The sequence below is a fragment of the Solanum tuberosum genome, unplaced genomic scaffold (genome assembly GCF_000226075.1).
Source record: "Solanum tuberosum cultivar DM 1-3 516 R44 unplaced genomic scaffold, SolTub_3.0 scf00018, whole genome shotgun sequence".
Taxonomy (NCBI): domain Eukaryota; kingdom Viridiplantae; phylum Streptophyta; class Magnoliopsida; order Solanales; family Solanaceae; genus Solanum; species Solanum tuberosum.
The window spans coordinates 2492490-2509633 of NW_006238944.1; the positions used below are offsets into that span (position 1 = coordinate 2492490).

The 17144-nt window shown below is 36.3% G+C and overlaps 1 protein-coding gene across 1 annotated transcript; it reads left to right on the forward strand.

Annotated features, from left to right (window-relative positions):
• Window positions 1–5523: 5523 nt before the first annotated feature.
• On the forward strand, window positions 5524–9070 carry LOC102596491 (uncharacterized). Its single transcript, XM_006340453.1, has 6 exons — window positions 5524–5587; window positions 5701–5932; window positions 6020–6148; window positions 6240–6522; window positions 7142–7249; window positions 8663–9070. The coding sequence occupies exons 1-6, from the start codon at window positions 5524–5526 to the stop codon at window positions 9068–9070; spliced, it is 1224 nt and encodes a 407-aa protein (XP_006340515.1).
• The last annotated feature ends 8074 nt before the right edge of the window (window positions 9071–17144 follow it).

Genomic DNA, 17144 nt, shown 5'->3' on the forward strand with positions numbered 1-17144 from the left:
TATCTTGTTTGAATTACAGGAAAAATGTTCATAAGCAATGATGGCTTCTGAACAAGGGGGAGATGGTGTTTGAGGTATCAAGGTGGATTGTGAGATTGGTTTCAAGGATAATTGAGATGATTACCTATCTTACATGGAGTTGCTTACCGCAATAGTTACAATTCTAGCATCCAAATGGATCCTTATGAAACTCTTTATGGGATCTCTCTCTCAAGAAATAAATGAAGATCTAAAGTGAAATTAAGTTTGCAACCTCAATTCATAAATTAAATGTCACGACCCAAAGTATATCCTAGGTGTAACATAGTGTATAGAACCCCAAGAGGCCCTACACAAGCCAATTAGCATACATAATACAACATAATAGAAATAGAGATTTCAAAGAAACAGTCTTATATCATAAAAGGAGTTTGACAAAAGCAAAAGTCTAACAGAAGTCACAATAAGTCATCCATTTACATCAAAAGAAGTGATTGGGACCTAACCCATAAATCACATACAAGTCTAAAAACTGAAATGACATAAAAATATAAAAGTGTCACGGTCTTCGGAACATAAGGACTTACCAATCCTTGAACGCCAAAAGATCAACTAGCCACAAGTATGAGAAGTAGAAGCGTCTGACCCTACATTATTGAAACAATGTAGGCACAAGTATGCATTATTACATGGAATGTACTAAGTATGATAGCAATGCATAAGAGTTATGATATCATGCCAAAGAGGACTATACATGACATGCAATGTCACACCCCGAGGCTACCCCTTGACGTAAACATGGGACTTAGGATCACGAGTGACCCCAAGCCAACCCTGCTGGCATATCATTAGCATACTTAAAGATTTACTAAACATAAAAATATTGTGCGGAAGCTTAAACATGATATAAAGAGAAATGATGGGGAATACCCATTCTAAATCTGAATATCTATAAAACTGAGAGTTCAATAACAAATGAAAGATCAAACTCAACTAAAACTGAATCTAATTATGTCTGAATAAAAGTCTCTATTGACTAGAGATGTTGGGACATGCCCCAACTAACTCTAGCAAAACTGAAACTAAAACAAGAATGACTGAATAAAAGACATGTCAATCGTCCTCGAAGAATGAGGACTCACCACTATACTGTTGAACTGGAGATCGAGAATCGATCTATGCATGATCTGAATGCTGAGGACATGAACCTACATCACGAGAAGATGTAGTGCAGAGAATGCGTCAATACTTGAAAGGTATTGAGCATGTTGGAGAGGATAACGCTGAACAATATATATACATAACTGAACAAAGTAATAAGAGCAATGATATAACATGAACTGAATTCAAATACTGAAATATACTGAATACTGAGCTAACTAAATGCAATGACCAAGTATAAACATGATGAGACTGAATACTGAACTATAACTGAACACCTGGTCAATACACTAGAGTCTAATTGTGGGAACTACTATTAACCGACATAAAATCATGAGAGCTATCTGTGGAGTCCGATGTATTGACCCATCGAGAGGACCTAATATACCTTGCCAGGGGTATAAAGGCATGACTGCGTGATCACTAAATATGTTGCCCACAGAGGGGACTTATCCTACGGGGGCACGTAGTTCTGGGACTATGAGGGTGACTGACCCTTAGTCCACTCGGTGTTAAGCCTACTCCCAACTGATTATGTAAGTAACACATTATAACTGAATTTCTGTAATACTTAATAACTCAAAGTACAGACATGCTAACTGAAAATGCAACATTAATGTACTGATAATGAAACATTCTTAACTGGGGCATGTATATCTGAATAATCTGACCTAGCAAGTGTAATTCATGAACTAAACGAATCTACACAACTAGGGTTCTGAGTTTCATGCAAAGAACTAAGAAACAATTCTACGAAAACATGATAATCTGATTTGGCTTAGTCTAACAGCAGAATCACAACATAAATATGAAATTCTAGAAACCCTAGGTCTAAACATGATATAGAGAATCAAGAATCTGACTGAATTTTAGGGACCTAATGGGTGAAAGGAACCCACTAGTGAAATCCCACATACCTGGTGACGAATTTCACGAAGAAATCTTTTGATTTCGAGGCTGGAATTGGAGGAAATCTTGTTGCGTCCTTGGAGAGGGTTGGTCGACTCTTTTTCCTTCTTTTCGTTCAACTTGGATGAATTTTGGAGAATGAGTTGACAAGGGTAAGTTCTAATTAAGTTACTAGGCTAAAACTGACTAAAATGACGTAGTTTAGGGGCTAAACGACGTAGTTTAGGGGCTAAACGATGTAGTTTAGGTGTCCAACACATAGGGAAAAGATAAAAATGACCCTAACTTAAAAGTTGTCGGGGCCCATCGACGGACCTGGTCCACGGACTATGGTCCCACCTACGGTCCGTCCTGGTCAGTCATCGACTGGCTTCAGAGGCTGGGATCTGGGGAGTCTGAACCACGGACTGTGGTCCCACCCACAGTCGGTAGGTCCTGGCGTGGTTCTGGACTTAGCTGAATTTTCCTGGGGTTCTAGGGAGTCTGAACCACGGACACTACAAAAAAAATAGCATTTAGCGACCGATTATAGCGACAAACAATATTCTGTCGCTAAATAACGACGGATTAGCTATGGAAAAATAAATTGGTCACTAAATTTTTGAATAAAATATTGGGACCTAAAATAGCAATGGAATAGAGACAAAAACTAAAATCCATCACTAAATTTAGGCGCTAAAGTTTGGTGCTTTTATTTTGCCTATTAAATTAGATAATTACCGACGAAAATTGCAATAAACTTAACTCCGTCGCTACATTTAAGTGTTAGCGACGAAATCAACGACGAATCTTTTGTTGCTAATTTTATTGAGTTTTTTTATATTAATTTTTTTTTATTGTGACTACCTTTCTTTTTAAACTATAGTGTGATACATAGCAACGAAATTTCATAGCGACTGATTTTTTCGTCGCTATCTTATATTAAAAAATTTCTAGGGCACAAATCTCACTCACACAAATTAAATCACTGCTCCACACTAAATACACATACATAGAAGCACCTTCTGTGGGAAGAGAACCTTGCCAAAATCATCGGTCATTGCTCTTTGGGAAGGAAATTCGAGCTCATCTTCCTCTTTGCTGCTTGTTGCTGCTCATTGCTCTAAGGAAAACCAATTTCATTGTTGTTGGTTCATCAAAAGGTTACAATAGTGTCTATTATTATCTAAAATTTTATAGTTATTTCATCTCTGGTTCATCAGCAGTACTCTTCATCATCTTTTTTATAATATTTTTTACTTAGAGTAACAATGGTCACTATTATTATCTGCACTACTCTTTGAATTTTTTATTTATCTTTTTGAAGGATCTATTTTTTCTTTTCTTGTTATGGGTAAAAAATATTTTCTATTTGTAGTTATTTAATAATTTTAGATCTTAAAGCTTTCCCCTTTTTGGATGTTATGGGAGAAATTTCTTTGGGGGTTGATGGTGTGATTGAAGAAATGGGTCTAGGTTTTTGACTCTAGTTTACTTTGTTTCCAAAATCGAAAGTTACTTTTGAAAATCGAAAGATAATTTTTCTACTATTTCAGTGCTTACGTGCAAAGAAACACAACAAAACAATGTGTATGGTGCAAGGAAAAGTAACAAAACAATGTGTTAGTGTAAGTGCATACCTATATTTAAAGAAGATACTGAAACAAATGTCTATATTTTTTTTTCTAATGTATTCCAGATTTTTACATAATAGAGTAATGAAATTGTATATGAGTTGATGTACATTAAAGATGACATATTCTAAAATCTCAATAAACAGATATCATTCTGTCATATTGTTTTGTTTATTTTTGTTTAACTGCTTGATATATGAAACTTAGTGAAACCGACATAAGCTAGACTTTCCCCCTTCCCTTGCTCTCTGTTGTTTTCTGGTTAATTAGACGCAATAATGGATAAAAATGTAGTACTTCTTTTCATTCTAACATTACACCACTAGTTCTGTTAACTGTTAATTTTTGTGGTAAGTAAACAACAACTTGTTGTATGTGAATTTTCTTTTAGGGAACACTTTTTATTTAAGTTTCTGGTGGTTTGATATAGCTGTTTTATGATGCTGTAAAAACTGGAAACTTAGAGATTTTCTGAATTTGTTAAAATAAAAGCACAAGCAGATGTAACTGCTTCAGTTCTAATTTTGTGAATAACTCTAATTGTTTTGTGTTTTTTTAACATTAAATAGGAGTATGGATAATATAAAGCGTAGTTGAATGTACACGAGATTAGATGGTCGAGGGGCACTTAATTCTAGTTTTATAGCTGGCGTAAATGACTTTCTCAAGTTTGCATGTTCTCATAGAAACCGCATGAGTGGTGACAAAGTTAAATGTCCATGTAAAAAATGCCACAACATTAAATACATGGATGTTGAAACTGTTAAACTACACCTTTTTTTCATTTTGGATTTGTTGAGAACTATTTTGTTTGGACGTATCAAGGAGAAAAGGAAGTGATCGATGAGATGTCTATTGATTTACCCAATGATACACAACCTGGATTGGGATATGATAATTCATATCGCCAAATACTAGTGTATTGATAGAAATGTGCTATTGTATCATCAGTGACTTTTGTTTATAGTACCATGTTTTGGATGCAAATTTCTGCTCAGTGAATCGTACTAAACTTAATGTTTTCACTGACTGTTTTTTAAGAAACAATATGCTTCTAGACATATTTTATATGTGAGTACTAACTTTACTCAAGTTCTTGGTTAGGTTTTGTTAGATGATTGTTGTATGTCGATTTTCTTTTAGTTAACTCTTTGTGTCTCTTTTTGATAGTTTTATACATCCCTTTGATGATGTTGTTACAGGTTGCTTTGATGATGTTTTGTCAATCATGATCAAAGGTAAAGTTCTTCTTTTGTGCTCTGATTCTGAAAGTTGGGTATTTGAGAATATCATTCTTCAACAATTTTTAATTCTCAAAGGCAGAATCACATCTTATGTGAAGATTATATTCTACCTTGTGCTTTCTCCCAAGTTGGCAAGACCATCAGCAATGTTGTTCACCTCCTAAAGGTATAGTTTTCTTGAATCTTCAACTAATTGACGTCTCTGATGATATGATCTACTTGCCAGGTATCATTAGAGTCGGTATTATTTAATTTGTTCCTCTAAAAAACTGCCATGTTCGTTTCTAGTGTGCTTTTAATTCTGGATTTTCTTCCTCTAAAAAATCTGACTTCTCACAAAAAAATTCTTAGACTTAAGTGCTTGACTATCAGATATTTTTGGGTTGCATTTTGGTTACATTTGGAATTTGTTGGAGAGAAGTAGAGCATGACTATTAATTGCTTGATGCTTAGCAACTTCAGTTGGTTTAAAACAAATATTGTGGTTGCAAGTTGCAATGTAATGATCTGATCAATCTTTCCTAGTTGCAATGTAAAATTTTATTTTCTTTTCTTTTCCTTCTTTAGTTTGGAAATGTATAGGCCTATGCAATTTCAAAGTTATTTTTCTTGTAGATATGACGCGAGGCAGAGGTCAAGGTAACACAACTCGTGCAAGCAAGACCTTAATTAGAGGTCGAGGTAGCACAAGTCGAGTTAATATGCCTACTGTTCCCATTCCCATAACTAATTCACATCAAGGTGGTATCAATTCTTCTGCTGGACCAGATCAAAATAACCAATTTAAATATTAGCTCCTACTAGTTCGCCTCCTGTTCAAACATTAGCTCATGGTAGTACTCCATCTGTTAATTTTGAAACACCTCCTGTAATATCTAATCAGAGCAATGCAATAGGCGAAAGTGCATCTACTCAAAGAAATGTGATAAGGGAGGCGACTACATCTAGCCAGAACAACACAATAGGTGAAGGTGAGAGTAATAATAATTCTGGACAGCAGACACTTGTTTTTCTTTCTCATTTCGGGTAAGTTTGTACTTGCACTATTGCTATTTATATACTGTAATTTTTTCATTATAGACTTCATATAATATTTTTCAATTTTTTTTCCAGTTTGGAACCTTCAAATATTTGCTCTACCAGGATATGTGAGTCTTTCAAGAGTGAACTTGATCCCAATGAAATTAATTGGAAAAGTGTCTCACAAGAAATACGAGATTTTTATCTCGGAGAATTCAAGGTATATATTTCACCATTTTAATAAAAAAAAATTTACATCACTTTTGAAGGTTTGTAGACTAATGTTGCTTACTTATAAAATTATTTTAGAACAATTCTATTGGGATCCTTCCATTGATAGTGAAGTGAAGATACTATGGCGTAAGAAGGCAGCGAGAAGGTATAGTCATTTTATTTCTTGCATAAAAAAGGAAGCAATTCGGCCAAAATATGTTCCGGAAGAAACATGGGAAAGTTGGATGAGATTTTGGAAAGATCCCAAGGTTATTGAACCGTCAAAAATAAATTCAAAAAACCGTTGTGGCGGTCAGAATGTTGTTGCAAAGGGGACTCACACGGGAGGCTCTATTACTATTGGAGAGCATCGTAAGAGACTTGTAAGTATATTTTCTCACACCCTTAATTTACTTTATATGCATAATATATAGTAGTAATGAGTTCTAACTGTGAATAGGAATAGTAGTACATAATTTCGTATTAAGCAGACATCTCATATAATCTTGTGTGCACTAGGCAGTGTCTTGGTTTTTGAACAAATGAAGCACTCAAGTAACATGTGAAGTCTCCCTATTATTGTTAAAGCTTTGCTGCTATAATTGTATTGGACTTCATTTTTACTTATTTGGTTGTCATGTACACTTGTAGTGATGGTTTTGTTTTACCACACAATAAATGTTTTAGACTCTAAATTGGAGGTTTATAGGAAGGGAGAGTTGATTGAGCATAATGACTCATATTCTACTTAGGAGAATGCTGGCTGAATTGGTCCAAAAGTATGTGAATTCCTTCTCTGTTATGCATAATCTTAAACCTTCAAGATGTTAAATTTTTTAAGTTACATTGCAGGCCACTTTTATTGAGAAAAAGGGCTGACTGCCATATTTTCTAGAGTGTGTTTGTAGTTTGTGAGCTCTTTTTTATACTATCATATATTAAACCATATAATTCTTTCATATTTTCACATTTTCATATGTTTTAAAAAAAATTCCTTGATAGGCTATTGAAAAGGGTCGAGATCCAACACCAAGTGAGTTACATTTGCATGTCCATACACATGGTCATGATGGAAAATCTTTTGTTGGTGAACGAGCTCGAAATATGCATGTAAGTCCAATTCTCTATAATTACATTCACTTTATATATCCGTTGGTGGAAAAATTGTGTAATCATTTTATTTTTTCAGTTAACGGTCTCTCTCGAGATTTTTCCCTACATTTTTAATCAAATAATAATAGGTAGATGTGTTGTGTGTACAACTACTTGTTGTTTGGACATCATAATAGTTGAATTGCTTTAGTGAATCATACAATGTTGTAAGCACATAAACTTTTTGTCCTGCATGAAGAACTCCACTAAATATCTTGGCAAATGCAAGGAAACATTCATCAGAGTCACTATTTTCGCTGTCATCCATAATTAGTAGTGGAAGGAAGGCTAGGCCTATGTTTGTGCAATTTTTTTTGGTCTAACAACCAACATCTTCTAATTCACAAAAGCAACAGTAGCATTACATCCATATCAGGTCCAGCACGCTTGATTTGGGACACGTTGATTGCAGCACGCTTCATTTCTTGCGCCCCATGTGTGATAGATAATTGTTGTTGTGATTGTCCATAGGAATGCTTTGCTTACTTTTCCAGCAGCCTTTCTAGCAATTCTATTCCACCATTCATTTATATCTTGCTGAACTATATTTATTTGAAGCCACTTCATTATGTTTGTTAGACATGCTTGAGAGAAAGCACATTTGAAGAATAAATGCTCTATATTCTCGTCTTTGCTTCCACACAGTTCACATTTCATATCAGTGATCAAATCCATTGCCTTCATTCTTTCTTTGGTTAGTAATCTTCCATGCATAGCTAACCAACGTGTGAATTGATGCCTGGGGATATTGTTGTTGTTCCATACCACTCTCCAGAATGGCCATTCCTCTTCATGTCACCTTCTCCACATATAGCCACTCTTGACAGTGTATTTCCCTGCTCGTTTAAGCCACCCATTCTGAACATATCCAGATGCATATGTACTTGTGCAATTTATTCTTGAGCAGGTTTATCAAGCTACTGTGGAAGCTGATGGAGACAAGGGGATGCTTGAGAAAGTTATAAAGTCTTTCAATTTGTCTATACCTCCCCGCGAAATTCAAAAAGAGGATCCTAAATTTGTACTTCAATCTGTTATGAGTCGTTGGCTTCCATTGTCCGATACCATATTGTCTATTGTTTTCAAACACATGTCTGATCATATATCTGCTCAGTCTTCCTTATATCTCGGTTGCTTCCAAAGCGAGAACTCTTAGATATATATGGCACAATAAATACATTAAGTTGTGCGTTCTCTGTGGGCAAAAAAAAGAGCAACATATATTTTAGAAAGACTTGAATATGCAATAAAAAGCTATCTAAGCTATCAACATCAACTTAATTTGGCTTATTATTATTGTTATGATTTGGCTTATTGTTATTGTTGTGGTTGTTATTAATGAATTTCACTGATTATTATTGTCTTTTGCAGGAAAAGTATCTAGAAATACTACATAATCAAACACAAACTCAATCTAATGTTGATCAATTGCAAGCATATTATCAAGTCGTAGGAGGGGAGAAGAAAATAAGGATATATGGTCTTGGAGCGCAAGATAAATCATTTTATGGGACGAATCTTTGTGCCTCAGCTTCTAGAATTGATGCTTCATCCTCAGTACCATGTACGAATGCTCAAACAATAGCAACAGAAAATTTGGATGACTTTATGACACGATTGATTCCTTCACTGACTGGTAAAATGCTTCCTGTACTTTTTGAGCGTGTACGTGGATTGATTTCTTCAACCTCATCTCAGCCAAACACACATATGACTCTTGTAACTTCTACTCCAACTAATGTTGATAAGGCTCATGCATCAGTTTCGGATGAAGATTAATGTGGTTCTCCAATCTCTCTTAGTTAGTTTTGTCGGCTAGATATTATTTTTGTTGCAAATACTTTTAGTTTTTTTGCTTGGAAATTATTGTTGGGGTTGTTTTAAACTTGGTAATGCACTTTGTAGTTTGTTATGTGTTTTGGATCTTGTAGAATATTAGTTTCTATGAATTAAGTTAATTTTGCAACTTTATAAATTGAATAGGATTTGCAATAATAAAATGTATAAAATGTAATGGCGACGGAATTAGCGACAAATTCGCTAAAATATTTTTGTTGCTATAAGAAGAAAGAAATATAAAAAGTAATGCCGACAGACTTAGCAACGGTTTTGTAACAATATTTTTGTAGCTACAAGAAAGGTAGAAATGTATAAAAAGTAATAGCGACGGAATTAACGACAAATTTTCGGTCGTCAATACGATGACACAATGAAATAACTTATAGAATTAGCGACAAAAATTACAAATATAATGACGGTTTTTTTGGTCGTTAGTTTTAACAATGGAAGAGATTCCTCGCTCATCCGTCGCTAAACTTACGATGGATTTGAATTTTTGTCGCTAAATTGTTAGCTACGCGCATAATACCGACAGATGACTTTTCGTCGCTATTCCATCGCTAAACCAAAATAGCGACGGAATAAGCTATTTAGCGACGGATTTCGTCCGTCGGTCAAAACAATTTTTTTTGTAGTGGGACCTAGTCTACGGACCATGGTCCCACCTACGGTCCGTAGGTCCTAGCGTGGGTTAAGACTTGGATGAAAAATTCTAGGGTTCTGGGAAGGGAGCTGCAGGTGGACAACGACGGACCCCACCTACGGTCTGTGGGTCACCCTATGGTCCATATGTCGCACCGTTGGTGGCACCTACAACTTCTGGAATCTGCATTTCTGATCTGTCTAGAATACAGGGTGTTACATGCAATGACAAAGCTAAATCATAATATAAAAGGGTTAGAAAACATAAAGCATAATCATGGTCAATGCAAGCTAAACATCTTTAAATCACTCGAGAGATACTTTAGAAGTAACCTTAGTCTATTATTGTGGGAAGTTTACCATGTAACTGACATGGACCATGTGAGATATAATATGGAATCCAGTGTCTATCCCACACCGAAAAGATATGTCCTTACTTGCCAAGGTAAGAATCATGAGTCTGAGCTAAAGTGGATCCGCTAGCTAATGTTTATCTGATACAATCATCCTATGGTGGCACATAGTTATGGGATAAAGAAATTGCTACTAGAGATCAAACCTCTACTAACGAGAGAGGCTCCATCTCAATATCCTCTCGGTACTAATACAAAATACCACGGAATAGTCATTAATCTTATTCATTTCATCATCCATGGAAAGACACAATTAAGCAATCAATCCAAGATAAATTTTATTTAGAATAGTTCCTTAATCTTGATTCAACTTAGGTGAGAAAACCTTTCGACCTTATGAATTCTTTTGTGAGAAAACTTTTTCACAATCATGTTCTTAGTAGTATGTGAGAAAACCTTTCACAGCAACAACAACAACATTGATGCTTTACTTTCAAAGCATCCTCAAATCATTTATATCAATTTCATAAAAGAACATGCATATCTTCGTAAATTCATCTTTCATAGTTCATAAGCTTCATCATATGATCATAGTCTAAAAATAATGGACATGCATCGGTTCATGCGAATTCAACTTTAAAAAAACATATAATTACTTCAATTCATGCATAAAAATATAAAAAAACAATTGATTGAATCATAATTGAAAAGAACCCTTGAAGATTGAATGAAATCCTAACTTTAATTTGAGAATCTACTTTTTAAAATTGAAGATTTTAGGAACCCTATGGAGGAAATGACTCCATAAGTGAATAATTTTATACCATAGAGTTCAAAGCCCAATTGCTATGGTGAATTTAATATCTTGGTGCTTGAAACCCTAATTTGCTCTTCCTTGAATTTAAGGGAATTCGGAGGGGGGGAACTTGAAGGGAATTTAAGGGTTTAATGAATGATTTAGAATGGGTAGTTTTAGGTCTTAAAAGACTTATATAGAGCTTAGGATTATGACCAAATCAACCTAGTTAAGGCATTAATAACTTAGAAAAAAGACTTAAAAGCCCCTTAAAATAACTGCCGACCCCTTTCTATGGTTTGGACCTGCGGTCCATACTGGTCAACGGTAGAAAAGTATAGAAACTTTCAAAATTGGACCAACTTTGATGGAACCTGTCAACGACTCATAGGTTTTCCTACGGACTATAGGCACAAATGGTAGAAACCAACTTAACCCTCAAAATTTCATCAAGTTTGGAACTCACTTACGAGGCCTATCTACGACTCATATAAAGGATGACGGGCCATCCTGTTAATCCATCAAATGAGGTACTGAAACTTAGTTTTACCAAAAAAGCTCTACCCTAGTTCTACGGTTTCCTTCCAACGGCCCGTAGAACTTCCTACGATCCATATGATGGACTTGTAAAAACCAGTTCTCAGATAGATTTCTGCACTATCTTTTTCCTTTCGACTTTCCAACTTCTAAGGTGTTACATTAACACATGATAATCAATAAAAATCCATAAAAATCAAAACAGAATAGAGCAATACATATTGATTTAAAACCCAATTTCATTTGCACACCCCTAAAATGGGGGTTTTAGCTAATCATGTATATAAAATGTAAAATAAAATATGCCAAAAACATTCTCAGCAATCAGATTGTTGATTTAAAACTTCAATTTAGGAGATCCACTTCTAAATTCTACCAAAAATATGTGTTACAAGCTTGGTTCTCACTCAAGAAAATAGAAAGTTCTATTATACACATATTTCACAAAGTTTCGAATCCAAAATGTATGATCAGAGAAGTATTTTTCTCTTTTTTTGGCTATTAAAATTTTCCCCAAAACTTAGCCAAAATTTCATTAAATGACCCAGTTAGCGATGTTAGTTGGTCTCACCGACTCATTCGGCGAGTTGCCGACTTGATCTTCTTTTAGCCTCTTGATAGCTGTGTTTAAACTATAGTTGGTGAGCTCGATAGATCCTGTCGTTCACATTCGGTGAGTCATCAATCATCACCCAAGCTTGCCTTTTTGGCCTTCAATTCATCCCCAATGTTCTGTCATTTTTCGTGAGCAGCTGTCATCTCGCAGACAGAGTTTGACAGCTCGCCATTTAGCCTATCTTTTCACCGACATGCCTTGAGCATTATAGTTGAAAACTCTGTCATTTTCAGTGAGGTCTGACACACTCGGCAAGTCGCGGAGTACCTTTTGGTGAGCATCAACTTCACATTTTTGCACTTTTACATGTTTTTAGGCTCTTTTGTATAATTTCATCTTTGCCATATCCTTGATCCTTCATAGCTACAGAACAACAATAAATCATCAGCTATGGACATAAAAAGACATTCAGAACGCTATTTGTTAAACTAAAGGGGCCTCAAATAAGTTCAAATCTAAGACTCATCCACCCCTTCCCTCCCTAACTTAACCTTGTCACGATCCAGGAGTACCCCCTAAATGTAACATGGCGACCCCGAAAGACTCCATACAAGCCACTTAGCTCTCATAACATAAGAAATAGAACAATAAGAGTAAAATAATAATCCAAGTCCAAAACATTTTATAAAAGCAAAGGCGGAAGTCTAATACATTTGTCCTTATCATAGTCATCTAATACAATAGAATGAAATTGGGCTTAGGCCAAACATCATGTCCAAAAGAAAAATACATGAAATAAACTATAAGAATGAAAGTTCGTCCTCAAAGCATGAGGACTCACCAAAGCTCGGAATATCTCAAGTCAACCTCCAGCCACGAAACTGATGACCCTGAATGGCGGACCCTACAATTGGGAGAAATGTAGGCAAGAGTATGTGTTAGTACAAAACAATATACCAAGTATGATAGCCATGCATAAAATATTTAAATCATTCTAAAAGGGACATTTCATTTCATGACGTGCAATTGACCAAGCTATAACATGATATAAAAGAGTTAGAAAACATAAGTCATAAATCATGGTCAATGCAAGCTAACTTCATCTTTAAAACCTTTGAACTCATATGTGATACTTCTTGAAGTAACCTTAGTTCATTATTACTTGTGGGCAATTAGCCTTAACTGACATAGAGATCATGTGAGCTATAACATGATCCTCCGATGTCTCCCACACCGAAAAGGGTTGTCCTACTTGCCAAGGTAGAACCATGAACTTCTAGCTTAAGTGGATCCACTAGCTAATAAACCTATGGGAGCACATATTTAAGGGATAAGGAGATTGCTACTATAAACACAACCTCTACTAGCGAGGGAGCTTCCATCTCATGAGATTGTTTCTAGAAACCTGGCCTCTACTACAAGAGAGCTTCCATCCCATTGTCAATATCCTCTCGATGCAAAACATAAATCCCATGGAATAGTATTTTCTTACTTGACTTCATTAATCATGGAAAGGTTCCCTTGGACAACCACTCCAAGCTAGTTCATTAGGATAGCTCTTACTTTTTGATTCAATTGGGTGAGAATGCCTTTCAACCTAAGAATCCTTTCTATGTGATAAAACCTTTCACATCTTGCTATTATGTGTTTATCAGAATATCCTTTCACAACACAACATCATCATTGGTACTTTACTCTCAAAGCACCCTTAAAACATTTGCATAGATTTTTAAGAAAATGTATAAGTCTATAATTTACCTCTTGAGGTTCAAAATCCACTTTCAAGCATCAATGCTTAGAAAACATGGGTTAGATATGTATTTCATCATAAATACATGTAAAGCTTGCAATACATGCTTAATTTGATACAACTCTTCCTTGAAGATCAAATCTTACATCATATGATTCATAACTTGAAAAAACATGGGGATTACATGGGTTCATGGGGAAATCATCATAAAATCATTGTATTTCATCAATTCATGCATAAGAGATCATAATTCAATCATTTAAATCAATAATGCAAAGAACCTATGATAATTGAAGAAACCCCTAACTTAATTGGGGAAATCTACCTTTAGAAATAGAGGAATTTGGGAACTCCATGAATAAAAGGAATCCATGGATGAAAAATATCATACCTTAAATCCAAAAGCTAGCCTTCAATGGAGGAATTGATACCTTGACTTGAAACCCTAGGCTAAATCTTCTTCTTCTTCAAGTTTCTAGAGAGAGAAATATTTGGAAAGGAGATTTGGTTTTCTTTTGTGAATTTGGAAGAATGAAGTGAATGGGCTAATTTGGGTGTTGAAAATACTTATACATGGGTCTTAGTGAAGGGTAAAATGACATAGTATAAGAACTAATTTAATTAGGAAAAGACCCAACTGCCCCTGAAATAACTGTCAGCTGTCACCGACCTTCCACCTACGGACCTCAGTCGACGAACCGTGGTCTGACACATTGCCCATCCTGGTGTATCGTCGATGATGGTCAGAGAGTTTTGGTTGACTTACGCTTCCCCTAGCCACGAGTCGTGGACCCTTCGACGGTTCGTGGGTCCTGGTTGTGGTTCCATCCTGGCTCTATTTTTGGTTAGCCTATCCACGGACCCATCTATGGTCCGTGGTTCACCCCACGGGCCGTGGTTTTCCATCGTGGATGGCACCTGGAAATGCTGAAATCTGCTATAGTGCCCTCTCTTGGATTCAGGGTGTTACAATATCTCCCCTTTGGGATCATTCATCCTCGAATGAGATTTAAACTAGTTCTAAAAGATTAGGAGAGGAATTAACAACCCAACTTAACAATGCAAAGCATCTAACCAAGGAGGAACTATCGATTCCAAGCTAGGACATTCTTAAAACATCATAAGAGGAGTGAAACTATATCTATCAGCCCATCATGCATGCAATGCACATATATAAGGAGGAAACTTCAACTCTAAGTTAATCATACTCACTGCATCATAAGGAAGTAGGAACTACATCTATCAACCCAATATGCATGAATTTCCAAAATTACTCATTTACAAGGGGGAACTACCTTCTCCAAGCTAAATGCATACTTAACACAATCTCATGGAGCTCATATGCAATTTGTTCTCAAAAAGCATAGCTAAAGCATGTTCATCAATTCATCTCATGAAGTCTATAGGCAACTCATACTCAATGCACAACAACATTAGGAAAATCAATCATATAAACTCATTTTCTTTCAAAACATAAGTTTTTCATGAACATGCATAACATAAAAAATCACGGAAACACGTGACTCCTAAAACAAGGACAAACCAAGAGGAACTCATTACCTCAAGCTAGAATAGGAGTAGAAGGAAAAAGATAAGGATATCGGGACATCATATCAGCCTCGACCTCCCAAGTAGCACCCTCCACTAAACTGAATTCCTCCACAACACTTTCACGGAAGCTATTTATTTATTCTCAACTTCTTGACTTGTCGGTCTAGGAATCTCTACCGGAACTTCCTCATAAGAAAGACTTTCATCAACTCCCAACCCTTCTAGGGGAACTATGGATGTCGGATCCCCAACACATTTCTTAAGCATAGAGACATGGAAAATAGGATGCACCGACACCAACTCATTCGGCAAGTCTAACTCATAAGTAACCTTACCAACACGTCTCAAAACCTAATATGGGCCTACATACCGAGGACTAAGCTTCCCTTTCTTACCAAACCTCATTACACCCTTCATGGGTGAGATTTTCAAATAAAGCCGATCGTGAACATCAAACTCAAGATCCCTTTTTCTCACATCGACATATGACTTTTGCTAACTTTGAGCCATTTTCAACCTTTCTCTTATAAGTCAAACCTTCTTTATGGCCTCATGTACCAATTCTGGACCTATTAGGGAAACTTCACCCATCTCAAACCATCCTATGGGAGATCTACACCTCCTACCATATAAGGCCTCAAATTGAGACATATCGATACTTGAGTGATAAGTGTTATTGTAAGCAAACTCAACTAATGGAAAATGGTCATCCCAATTACCCTTAAAATATATCACAGAAGCTCTTAACATTTCTTCCAAAGTTTGGATAGTACGCTCCGCTTGCCCATGGGTTTGGGGATGAAAGGTCATGCTAAGCTTACTTTTGTGCCAAGACCCCTTTGGAATGATTTCCAAAACTGTGTAGTGAATTGGGTACCATGATCGGAAATAATAGACAAAGGCACTCCATGCAACCTTACAATTTCTCTTAAGTATAACTTGGCATAGTCCTCCGCCGAGTAGAAAACCTTAACGGAAAGGAAATGAGCCAATTTCGTCATCCAATCTACTTTCACCCAAATTGAATCATGTTGTCATCGGGTGCGAGGCACAACCAACAATAAAGTCCATATTCAAGTCTTACCATTTCCAAGTAGGAATGCTAATATCTTGGGACAAACCTCCCGGTTTCTGATGCTCAACTTTTACTTGTTGGCAATTTGTACACTTAGCCACTAATCTCGCAATATCTTTCTTCATCCCATTCCACCAATAGACCTCCCGTCTATCACGGTACATTTTGGTGGCTTCCTGTGAATGGAATATTGTGAACTATGGGCTTCTATCAGAATTTGTTCCCTCAAGTCATCCACATTCGAATCACATAACCGACCTTGGTATCTAGGTACACCATCTCCCCCTTGGGAGAAAGCCTCAACGGATTTCTTTGTCACGCCCCGAGCCTACACCCTGGGCAGGACCGGCACCCGGAGACCATTGCTGGCCCGAAGCGAACCCTTGGCCTGGCTTTCTTAACTCAGCAGAATAACTCAATACCATGCAAGGTTATAAAACAACTTAACTGATGCAAAGCATGCCAAAAGGCAACTCGTGTCTCAAAATAGAATATTTACATATAAACATAGATGAGATACTCAAAACTAACTGACTGACTGTCTATGAAGCCTCTACAATACTGAGATGGATGTTGGGACAGACCCCGCAACATCCTAACAAAACCAAAACTAAGAGAACAAAATAACCGAGTCCTCCGGAAAGCAAGGAGGCTCACCACTGACTCTGGAGTGCTCAACTGGATCAACGGCGTGCTGGATGCTGATCCTGGGTACTTGTGTCTGCATCATAAGACGATGCAGGCCAACTGGCAT

What these genes read in the sequence shown, in the direction of transcription:
- LOC102596491 (XM_006340453.1), top strand. Translation starts at nt 5,524, where the DNA reads ATGACGCGAGGCAGAGGTCAAGGTAACACAACTCGTGCAAGCAAGACC. An exon ending in GACCTTAATTAGAGGTCGAG is followed by an intron (nt 5,588 to 5,700) that starts GTAGCACAAGTC and finishes TTTAAATATTAG; the next exon opens with CTCCTACTAGTTCGCCTCCT. An exon ending in AACGAGCTCGAAATATGCAT is followed by an intron (nt 7,250 to 8,662) that starts GTAAGTCCAATT and finishes TGTCTTTTGCAG; the next exon opens with GAAAAGTATCTAGAAATACT.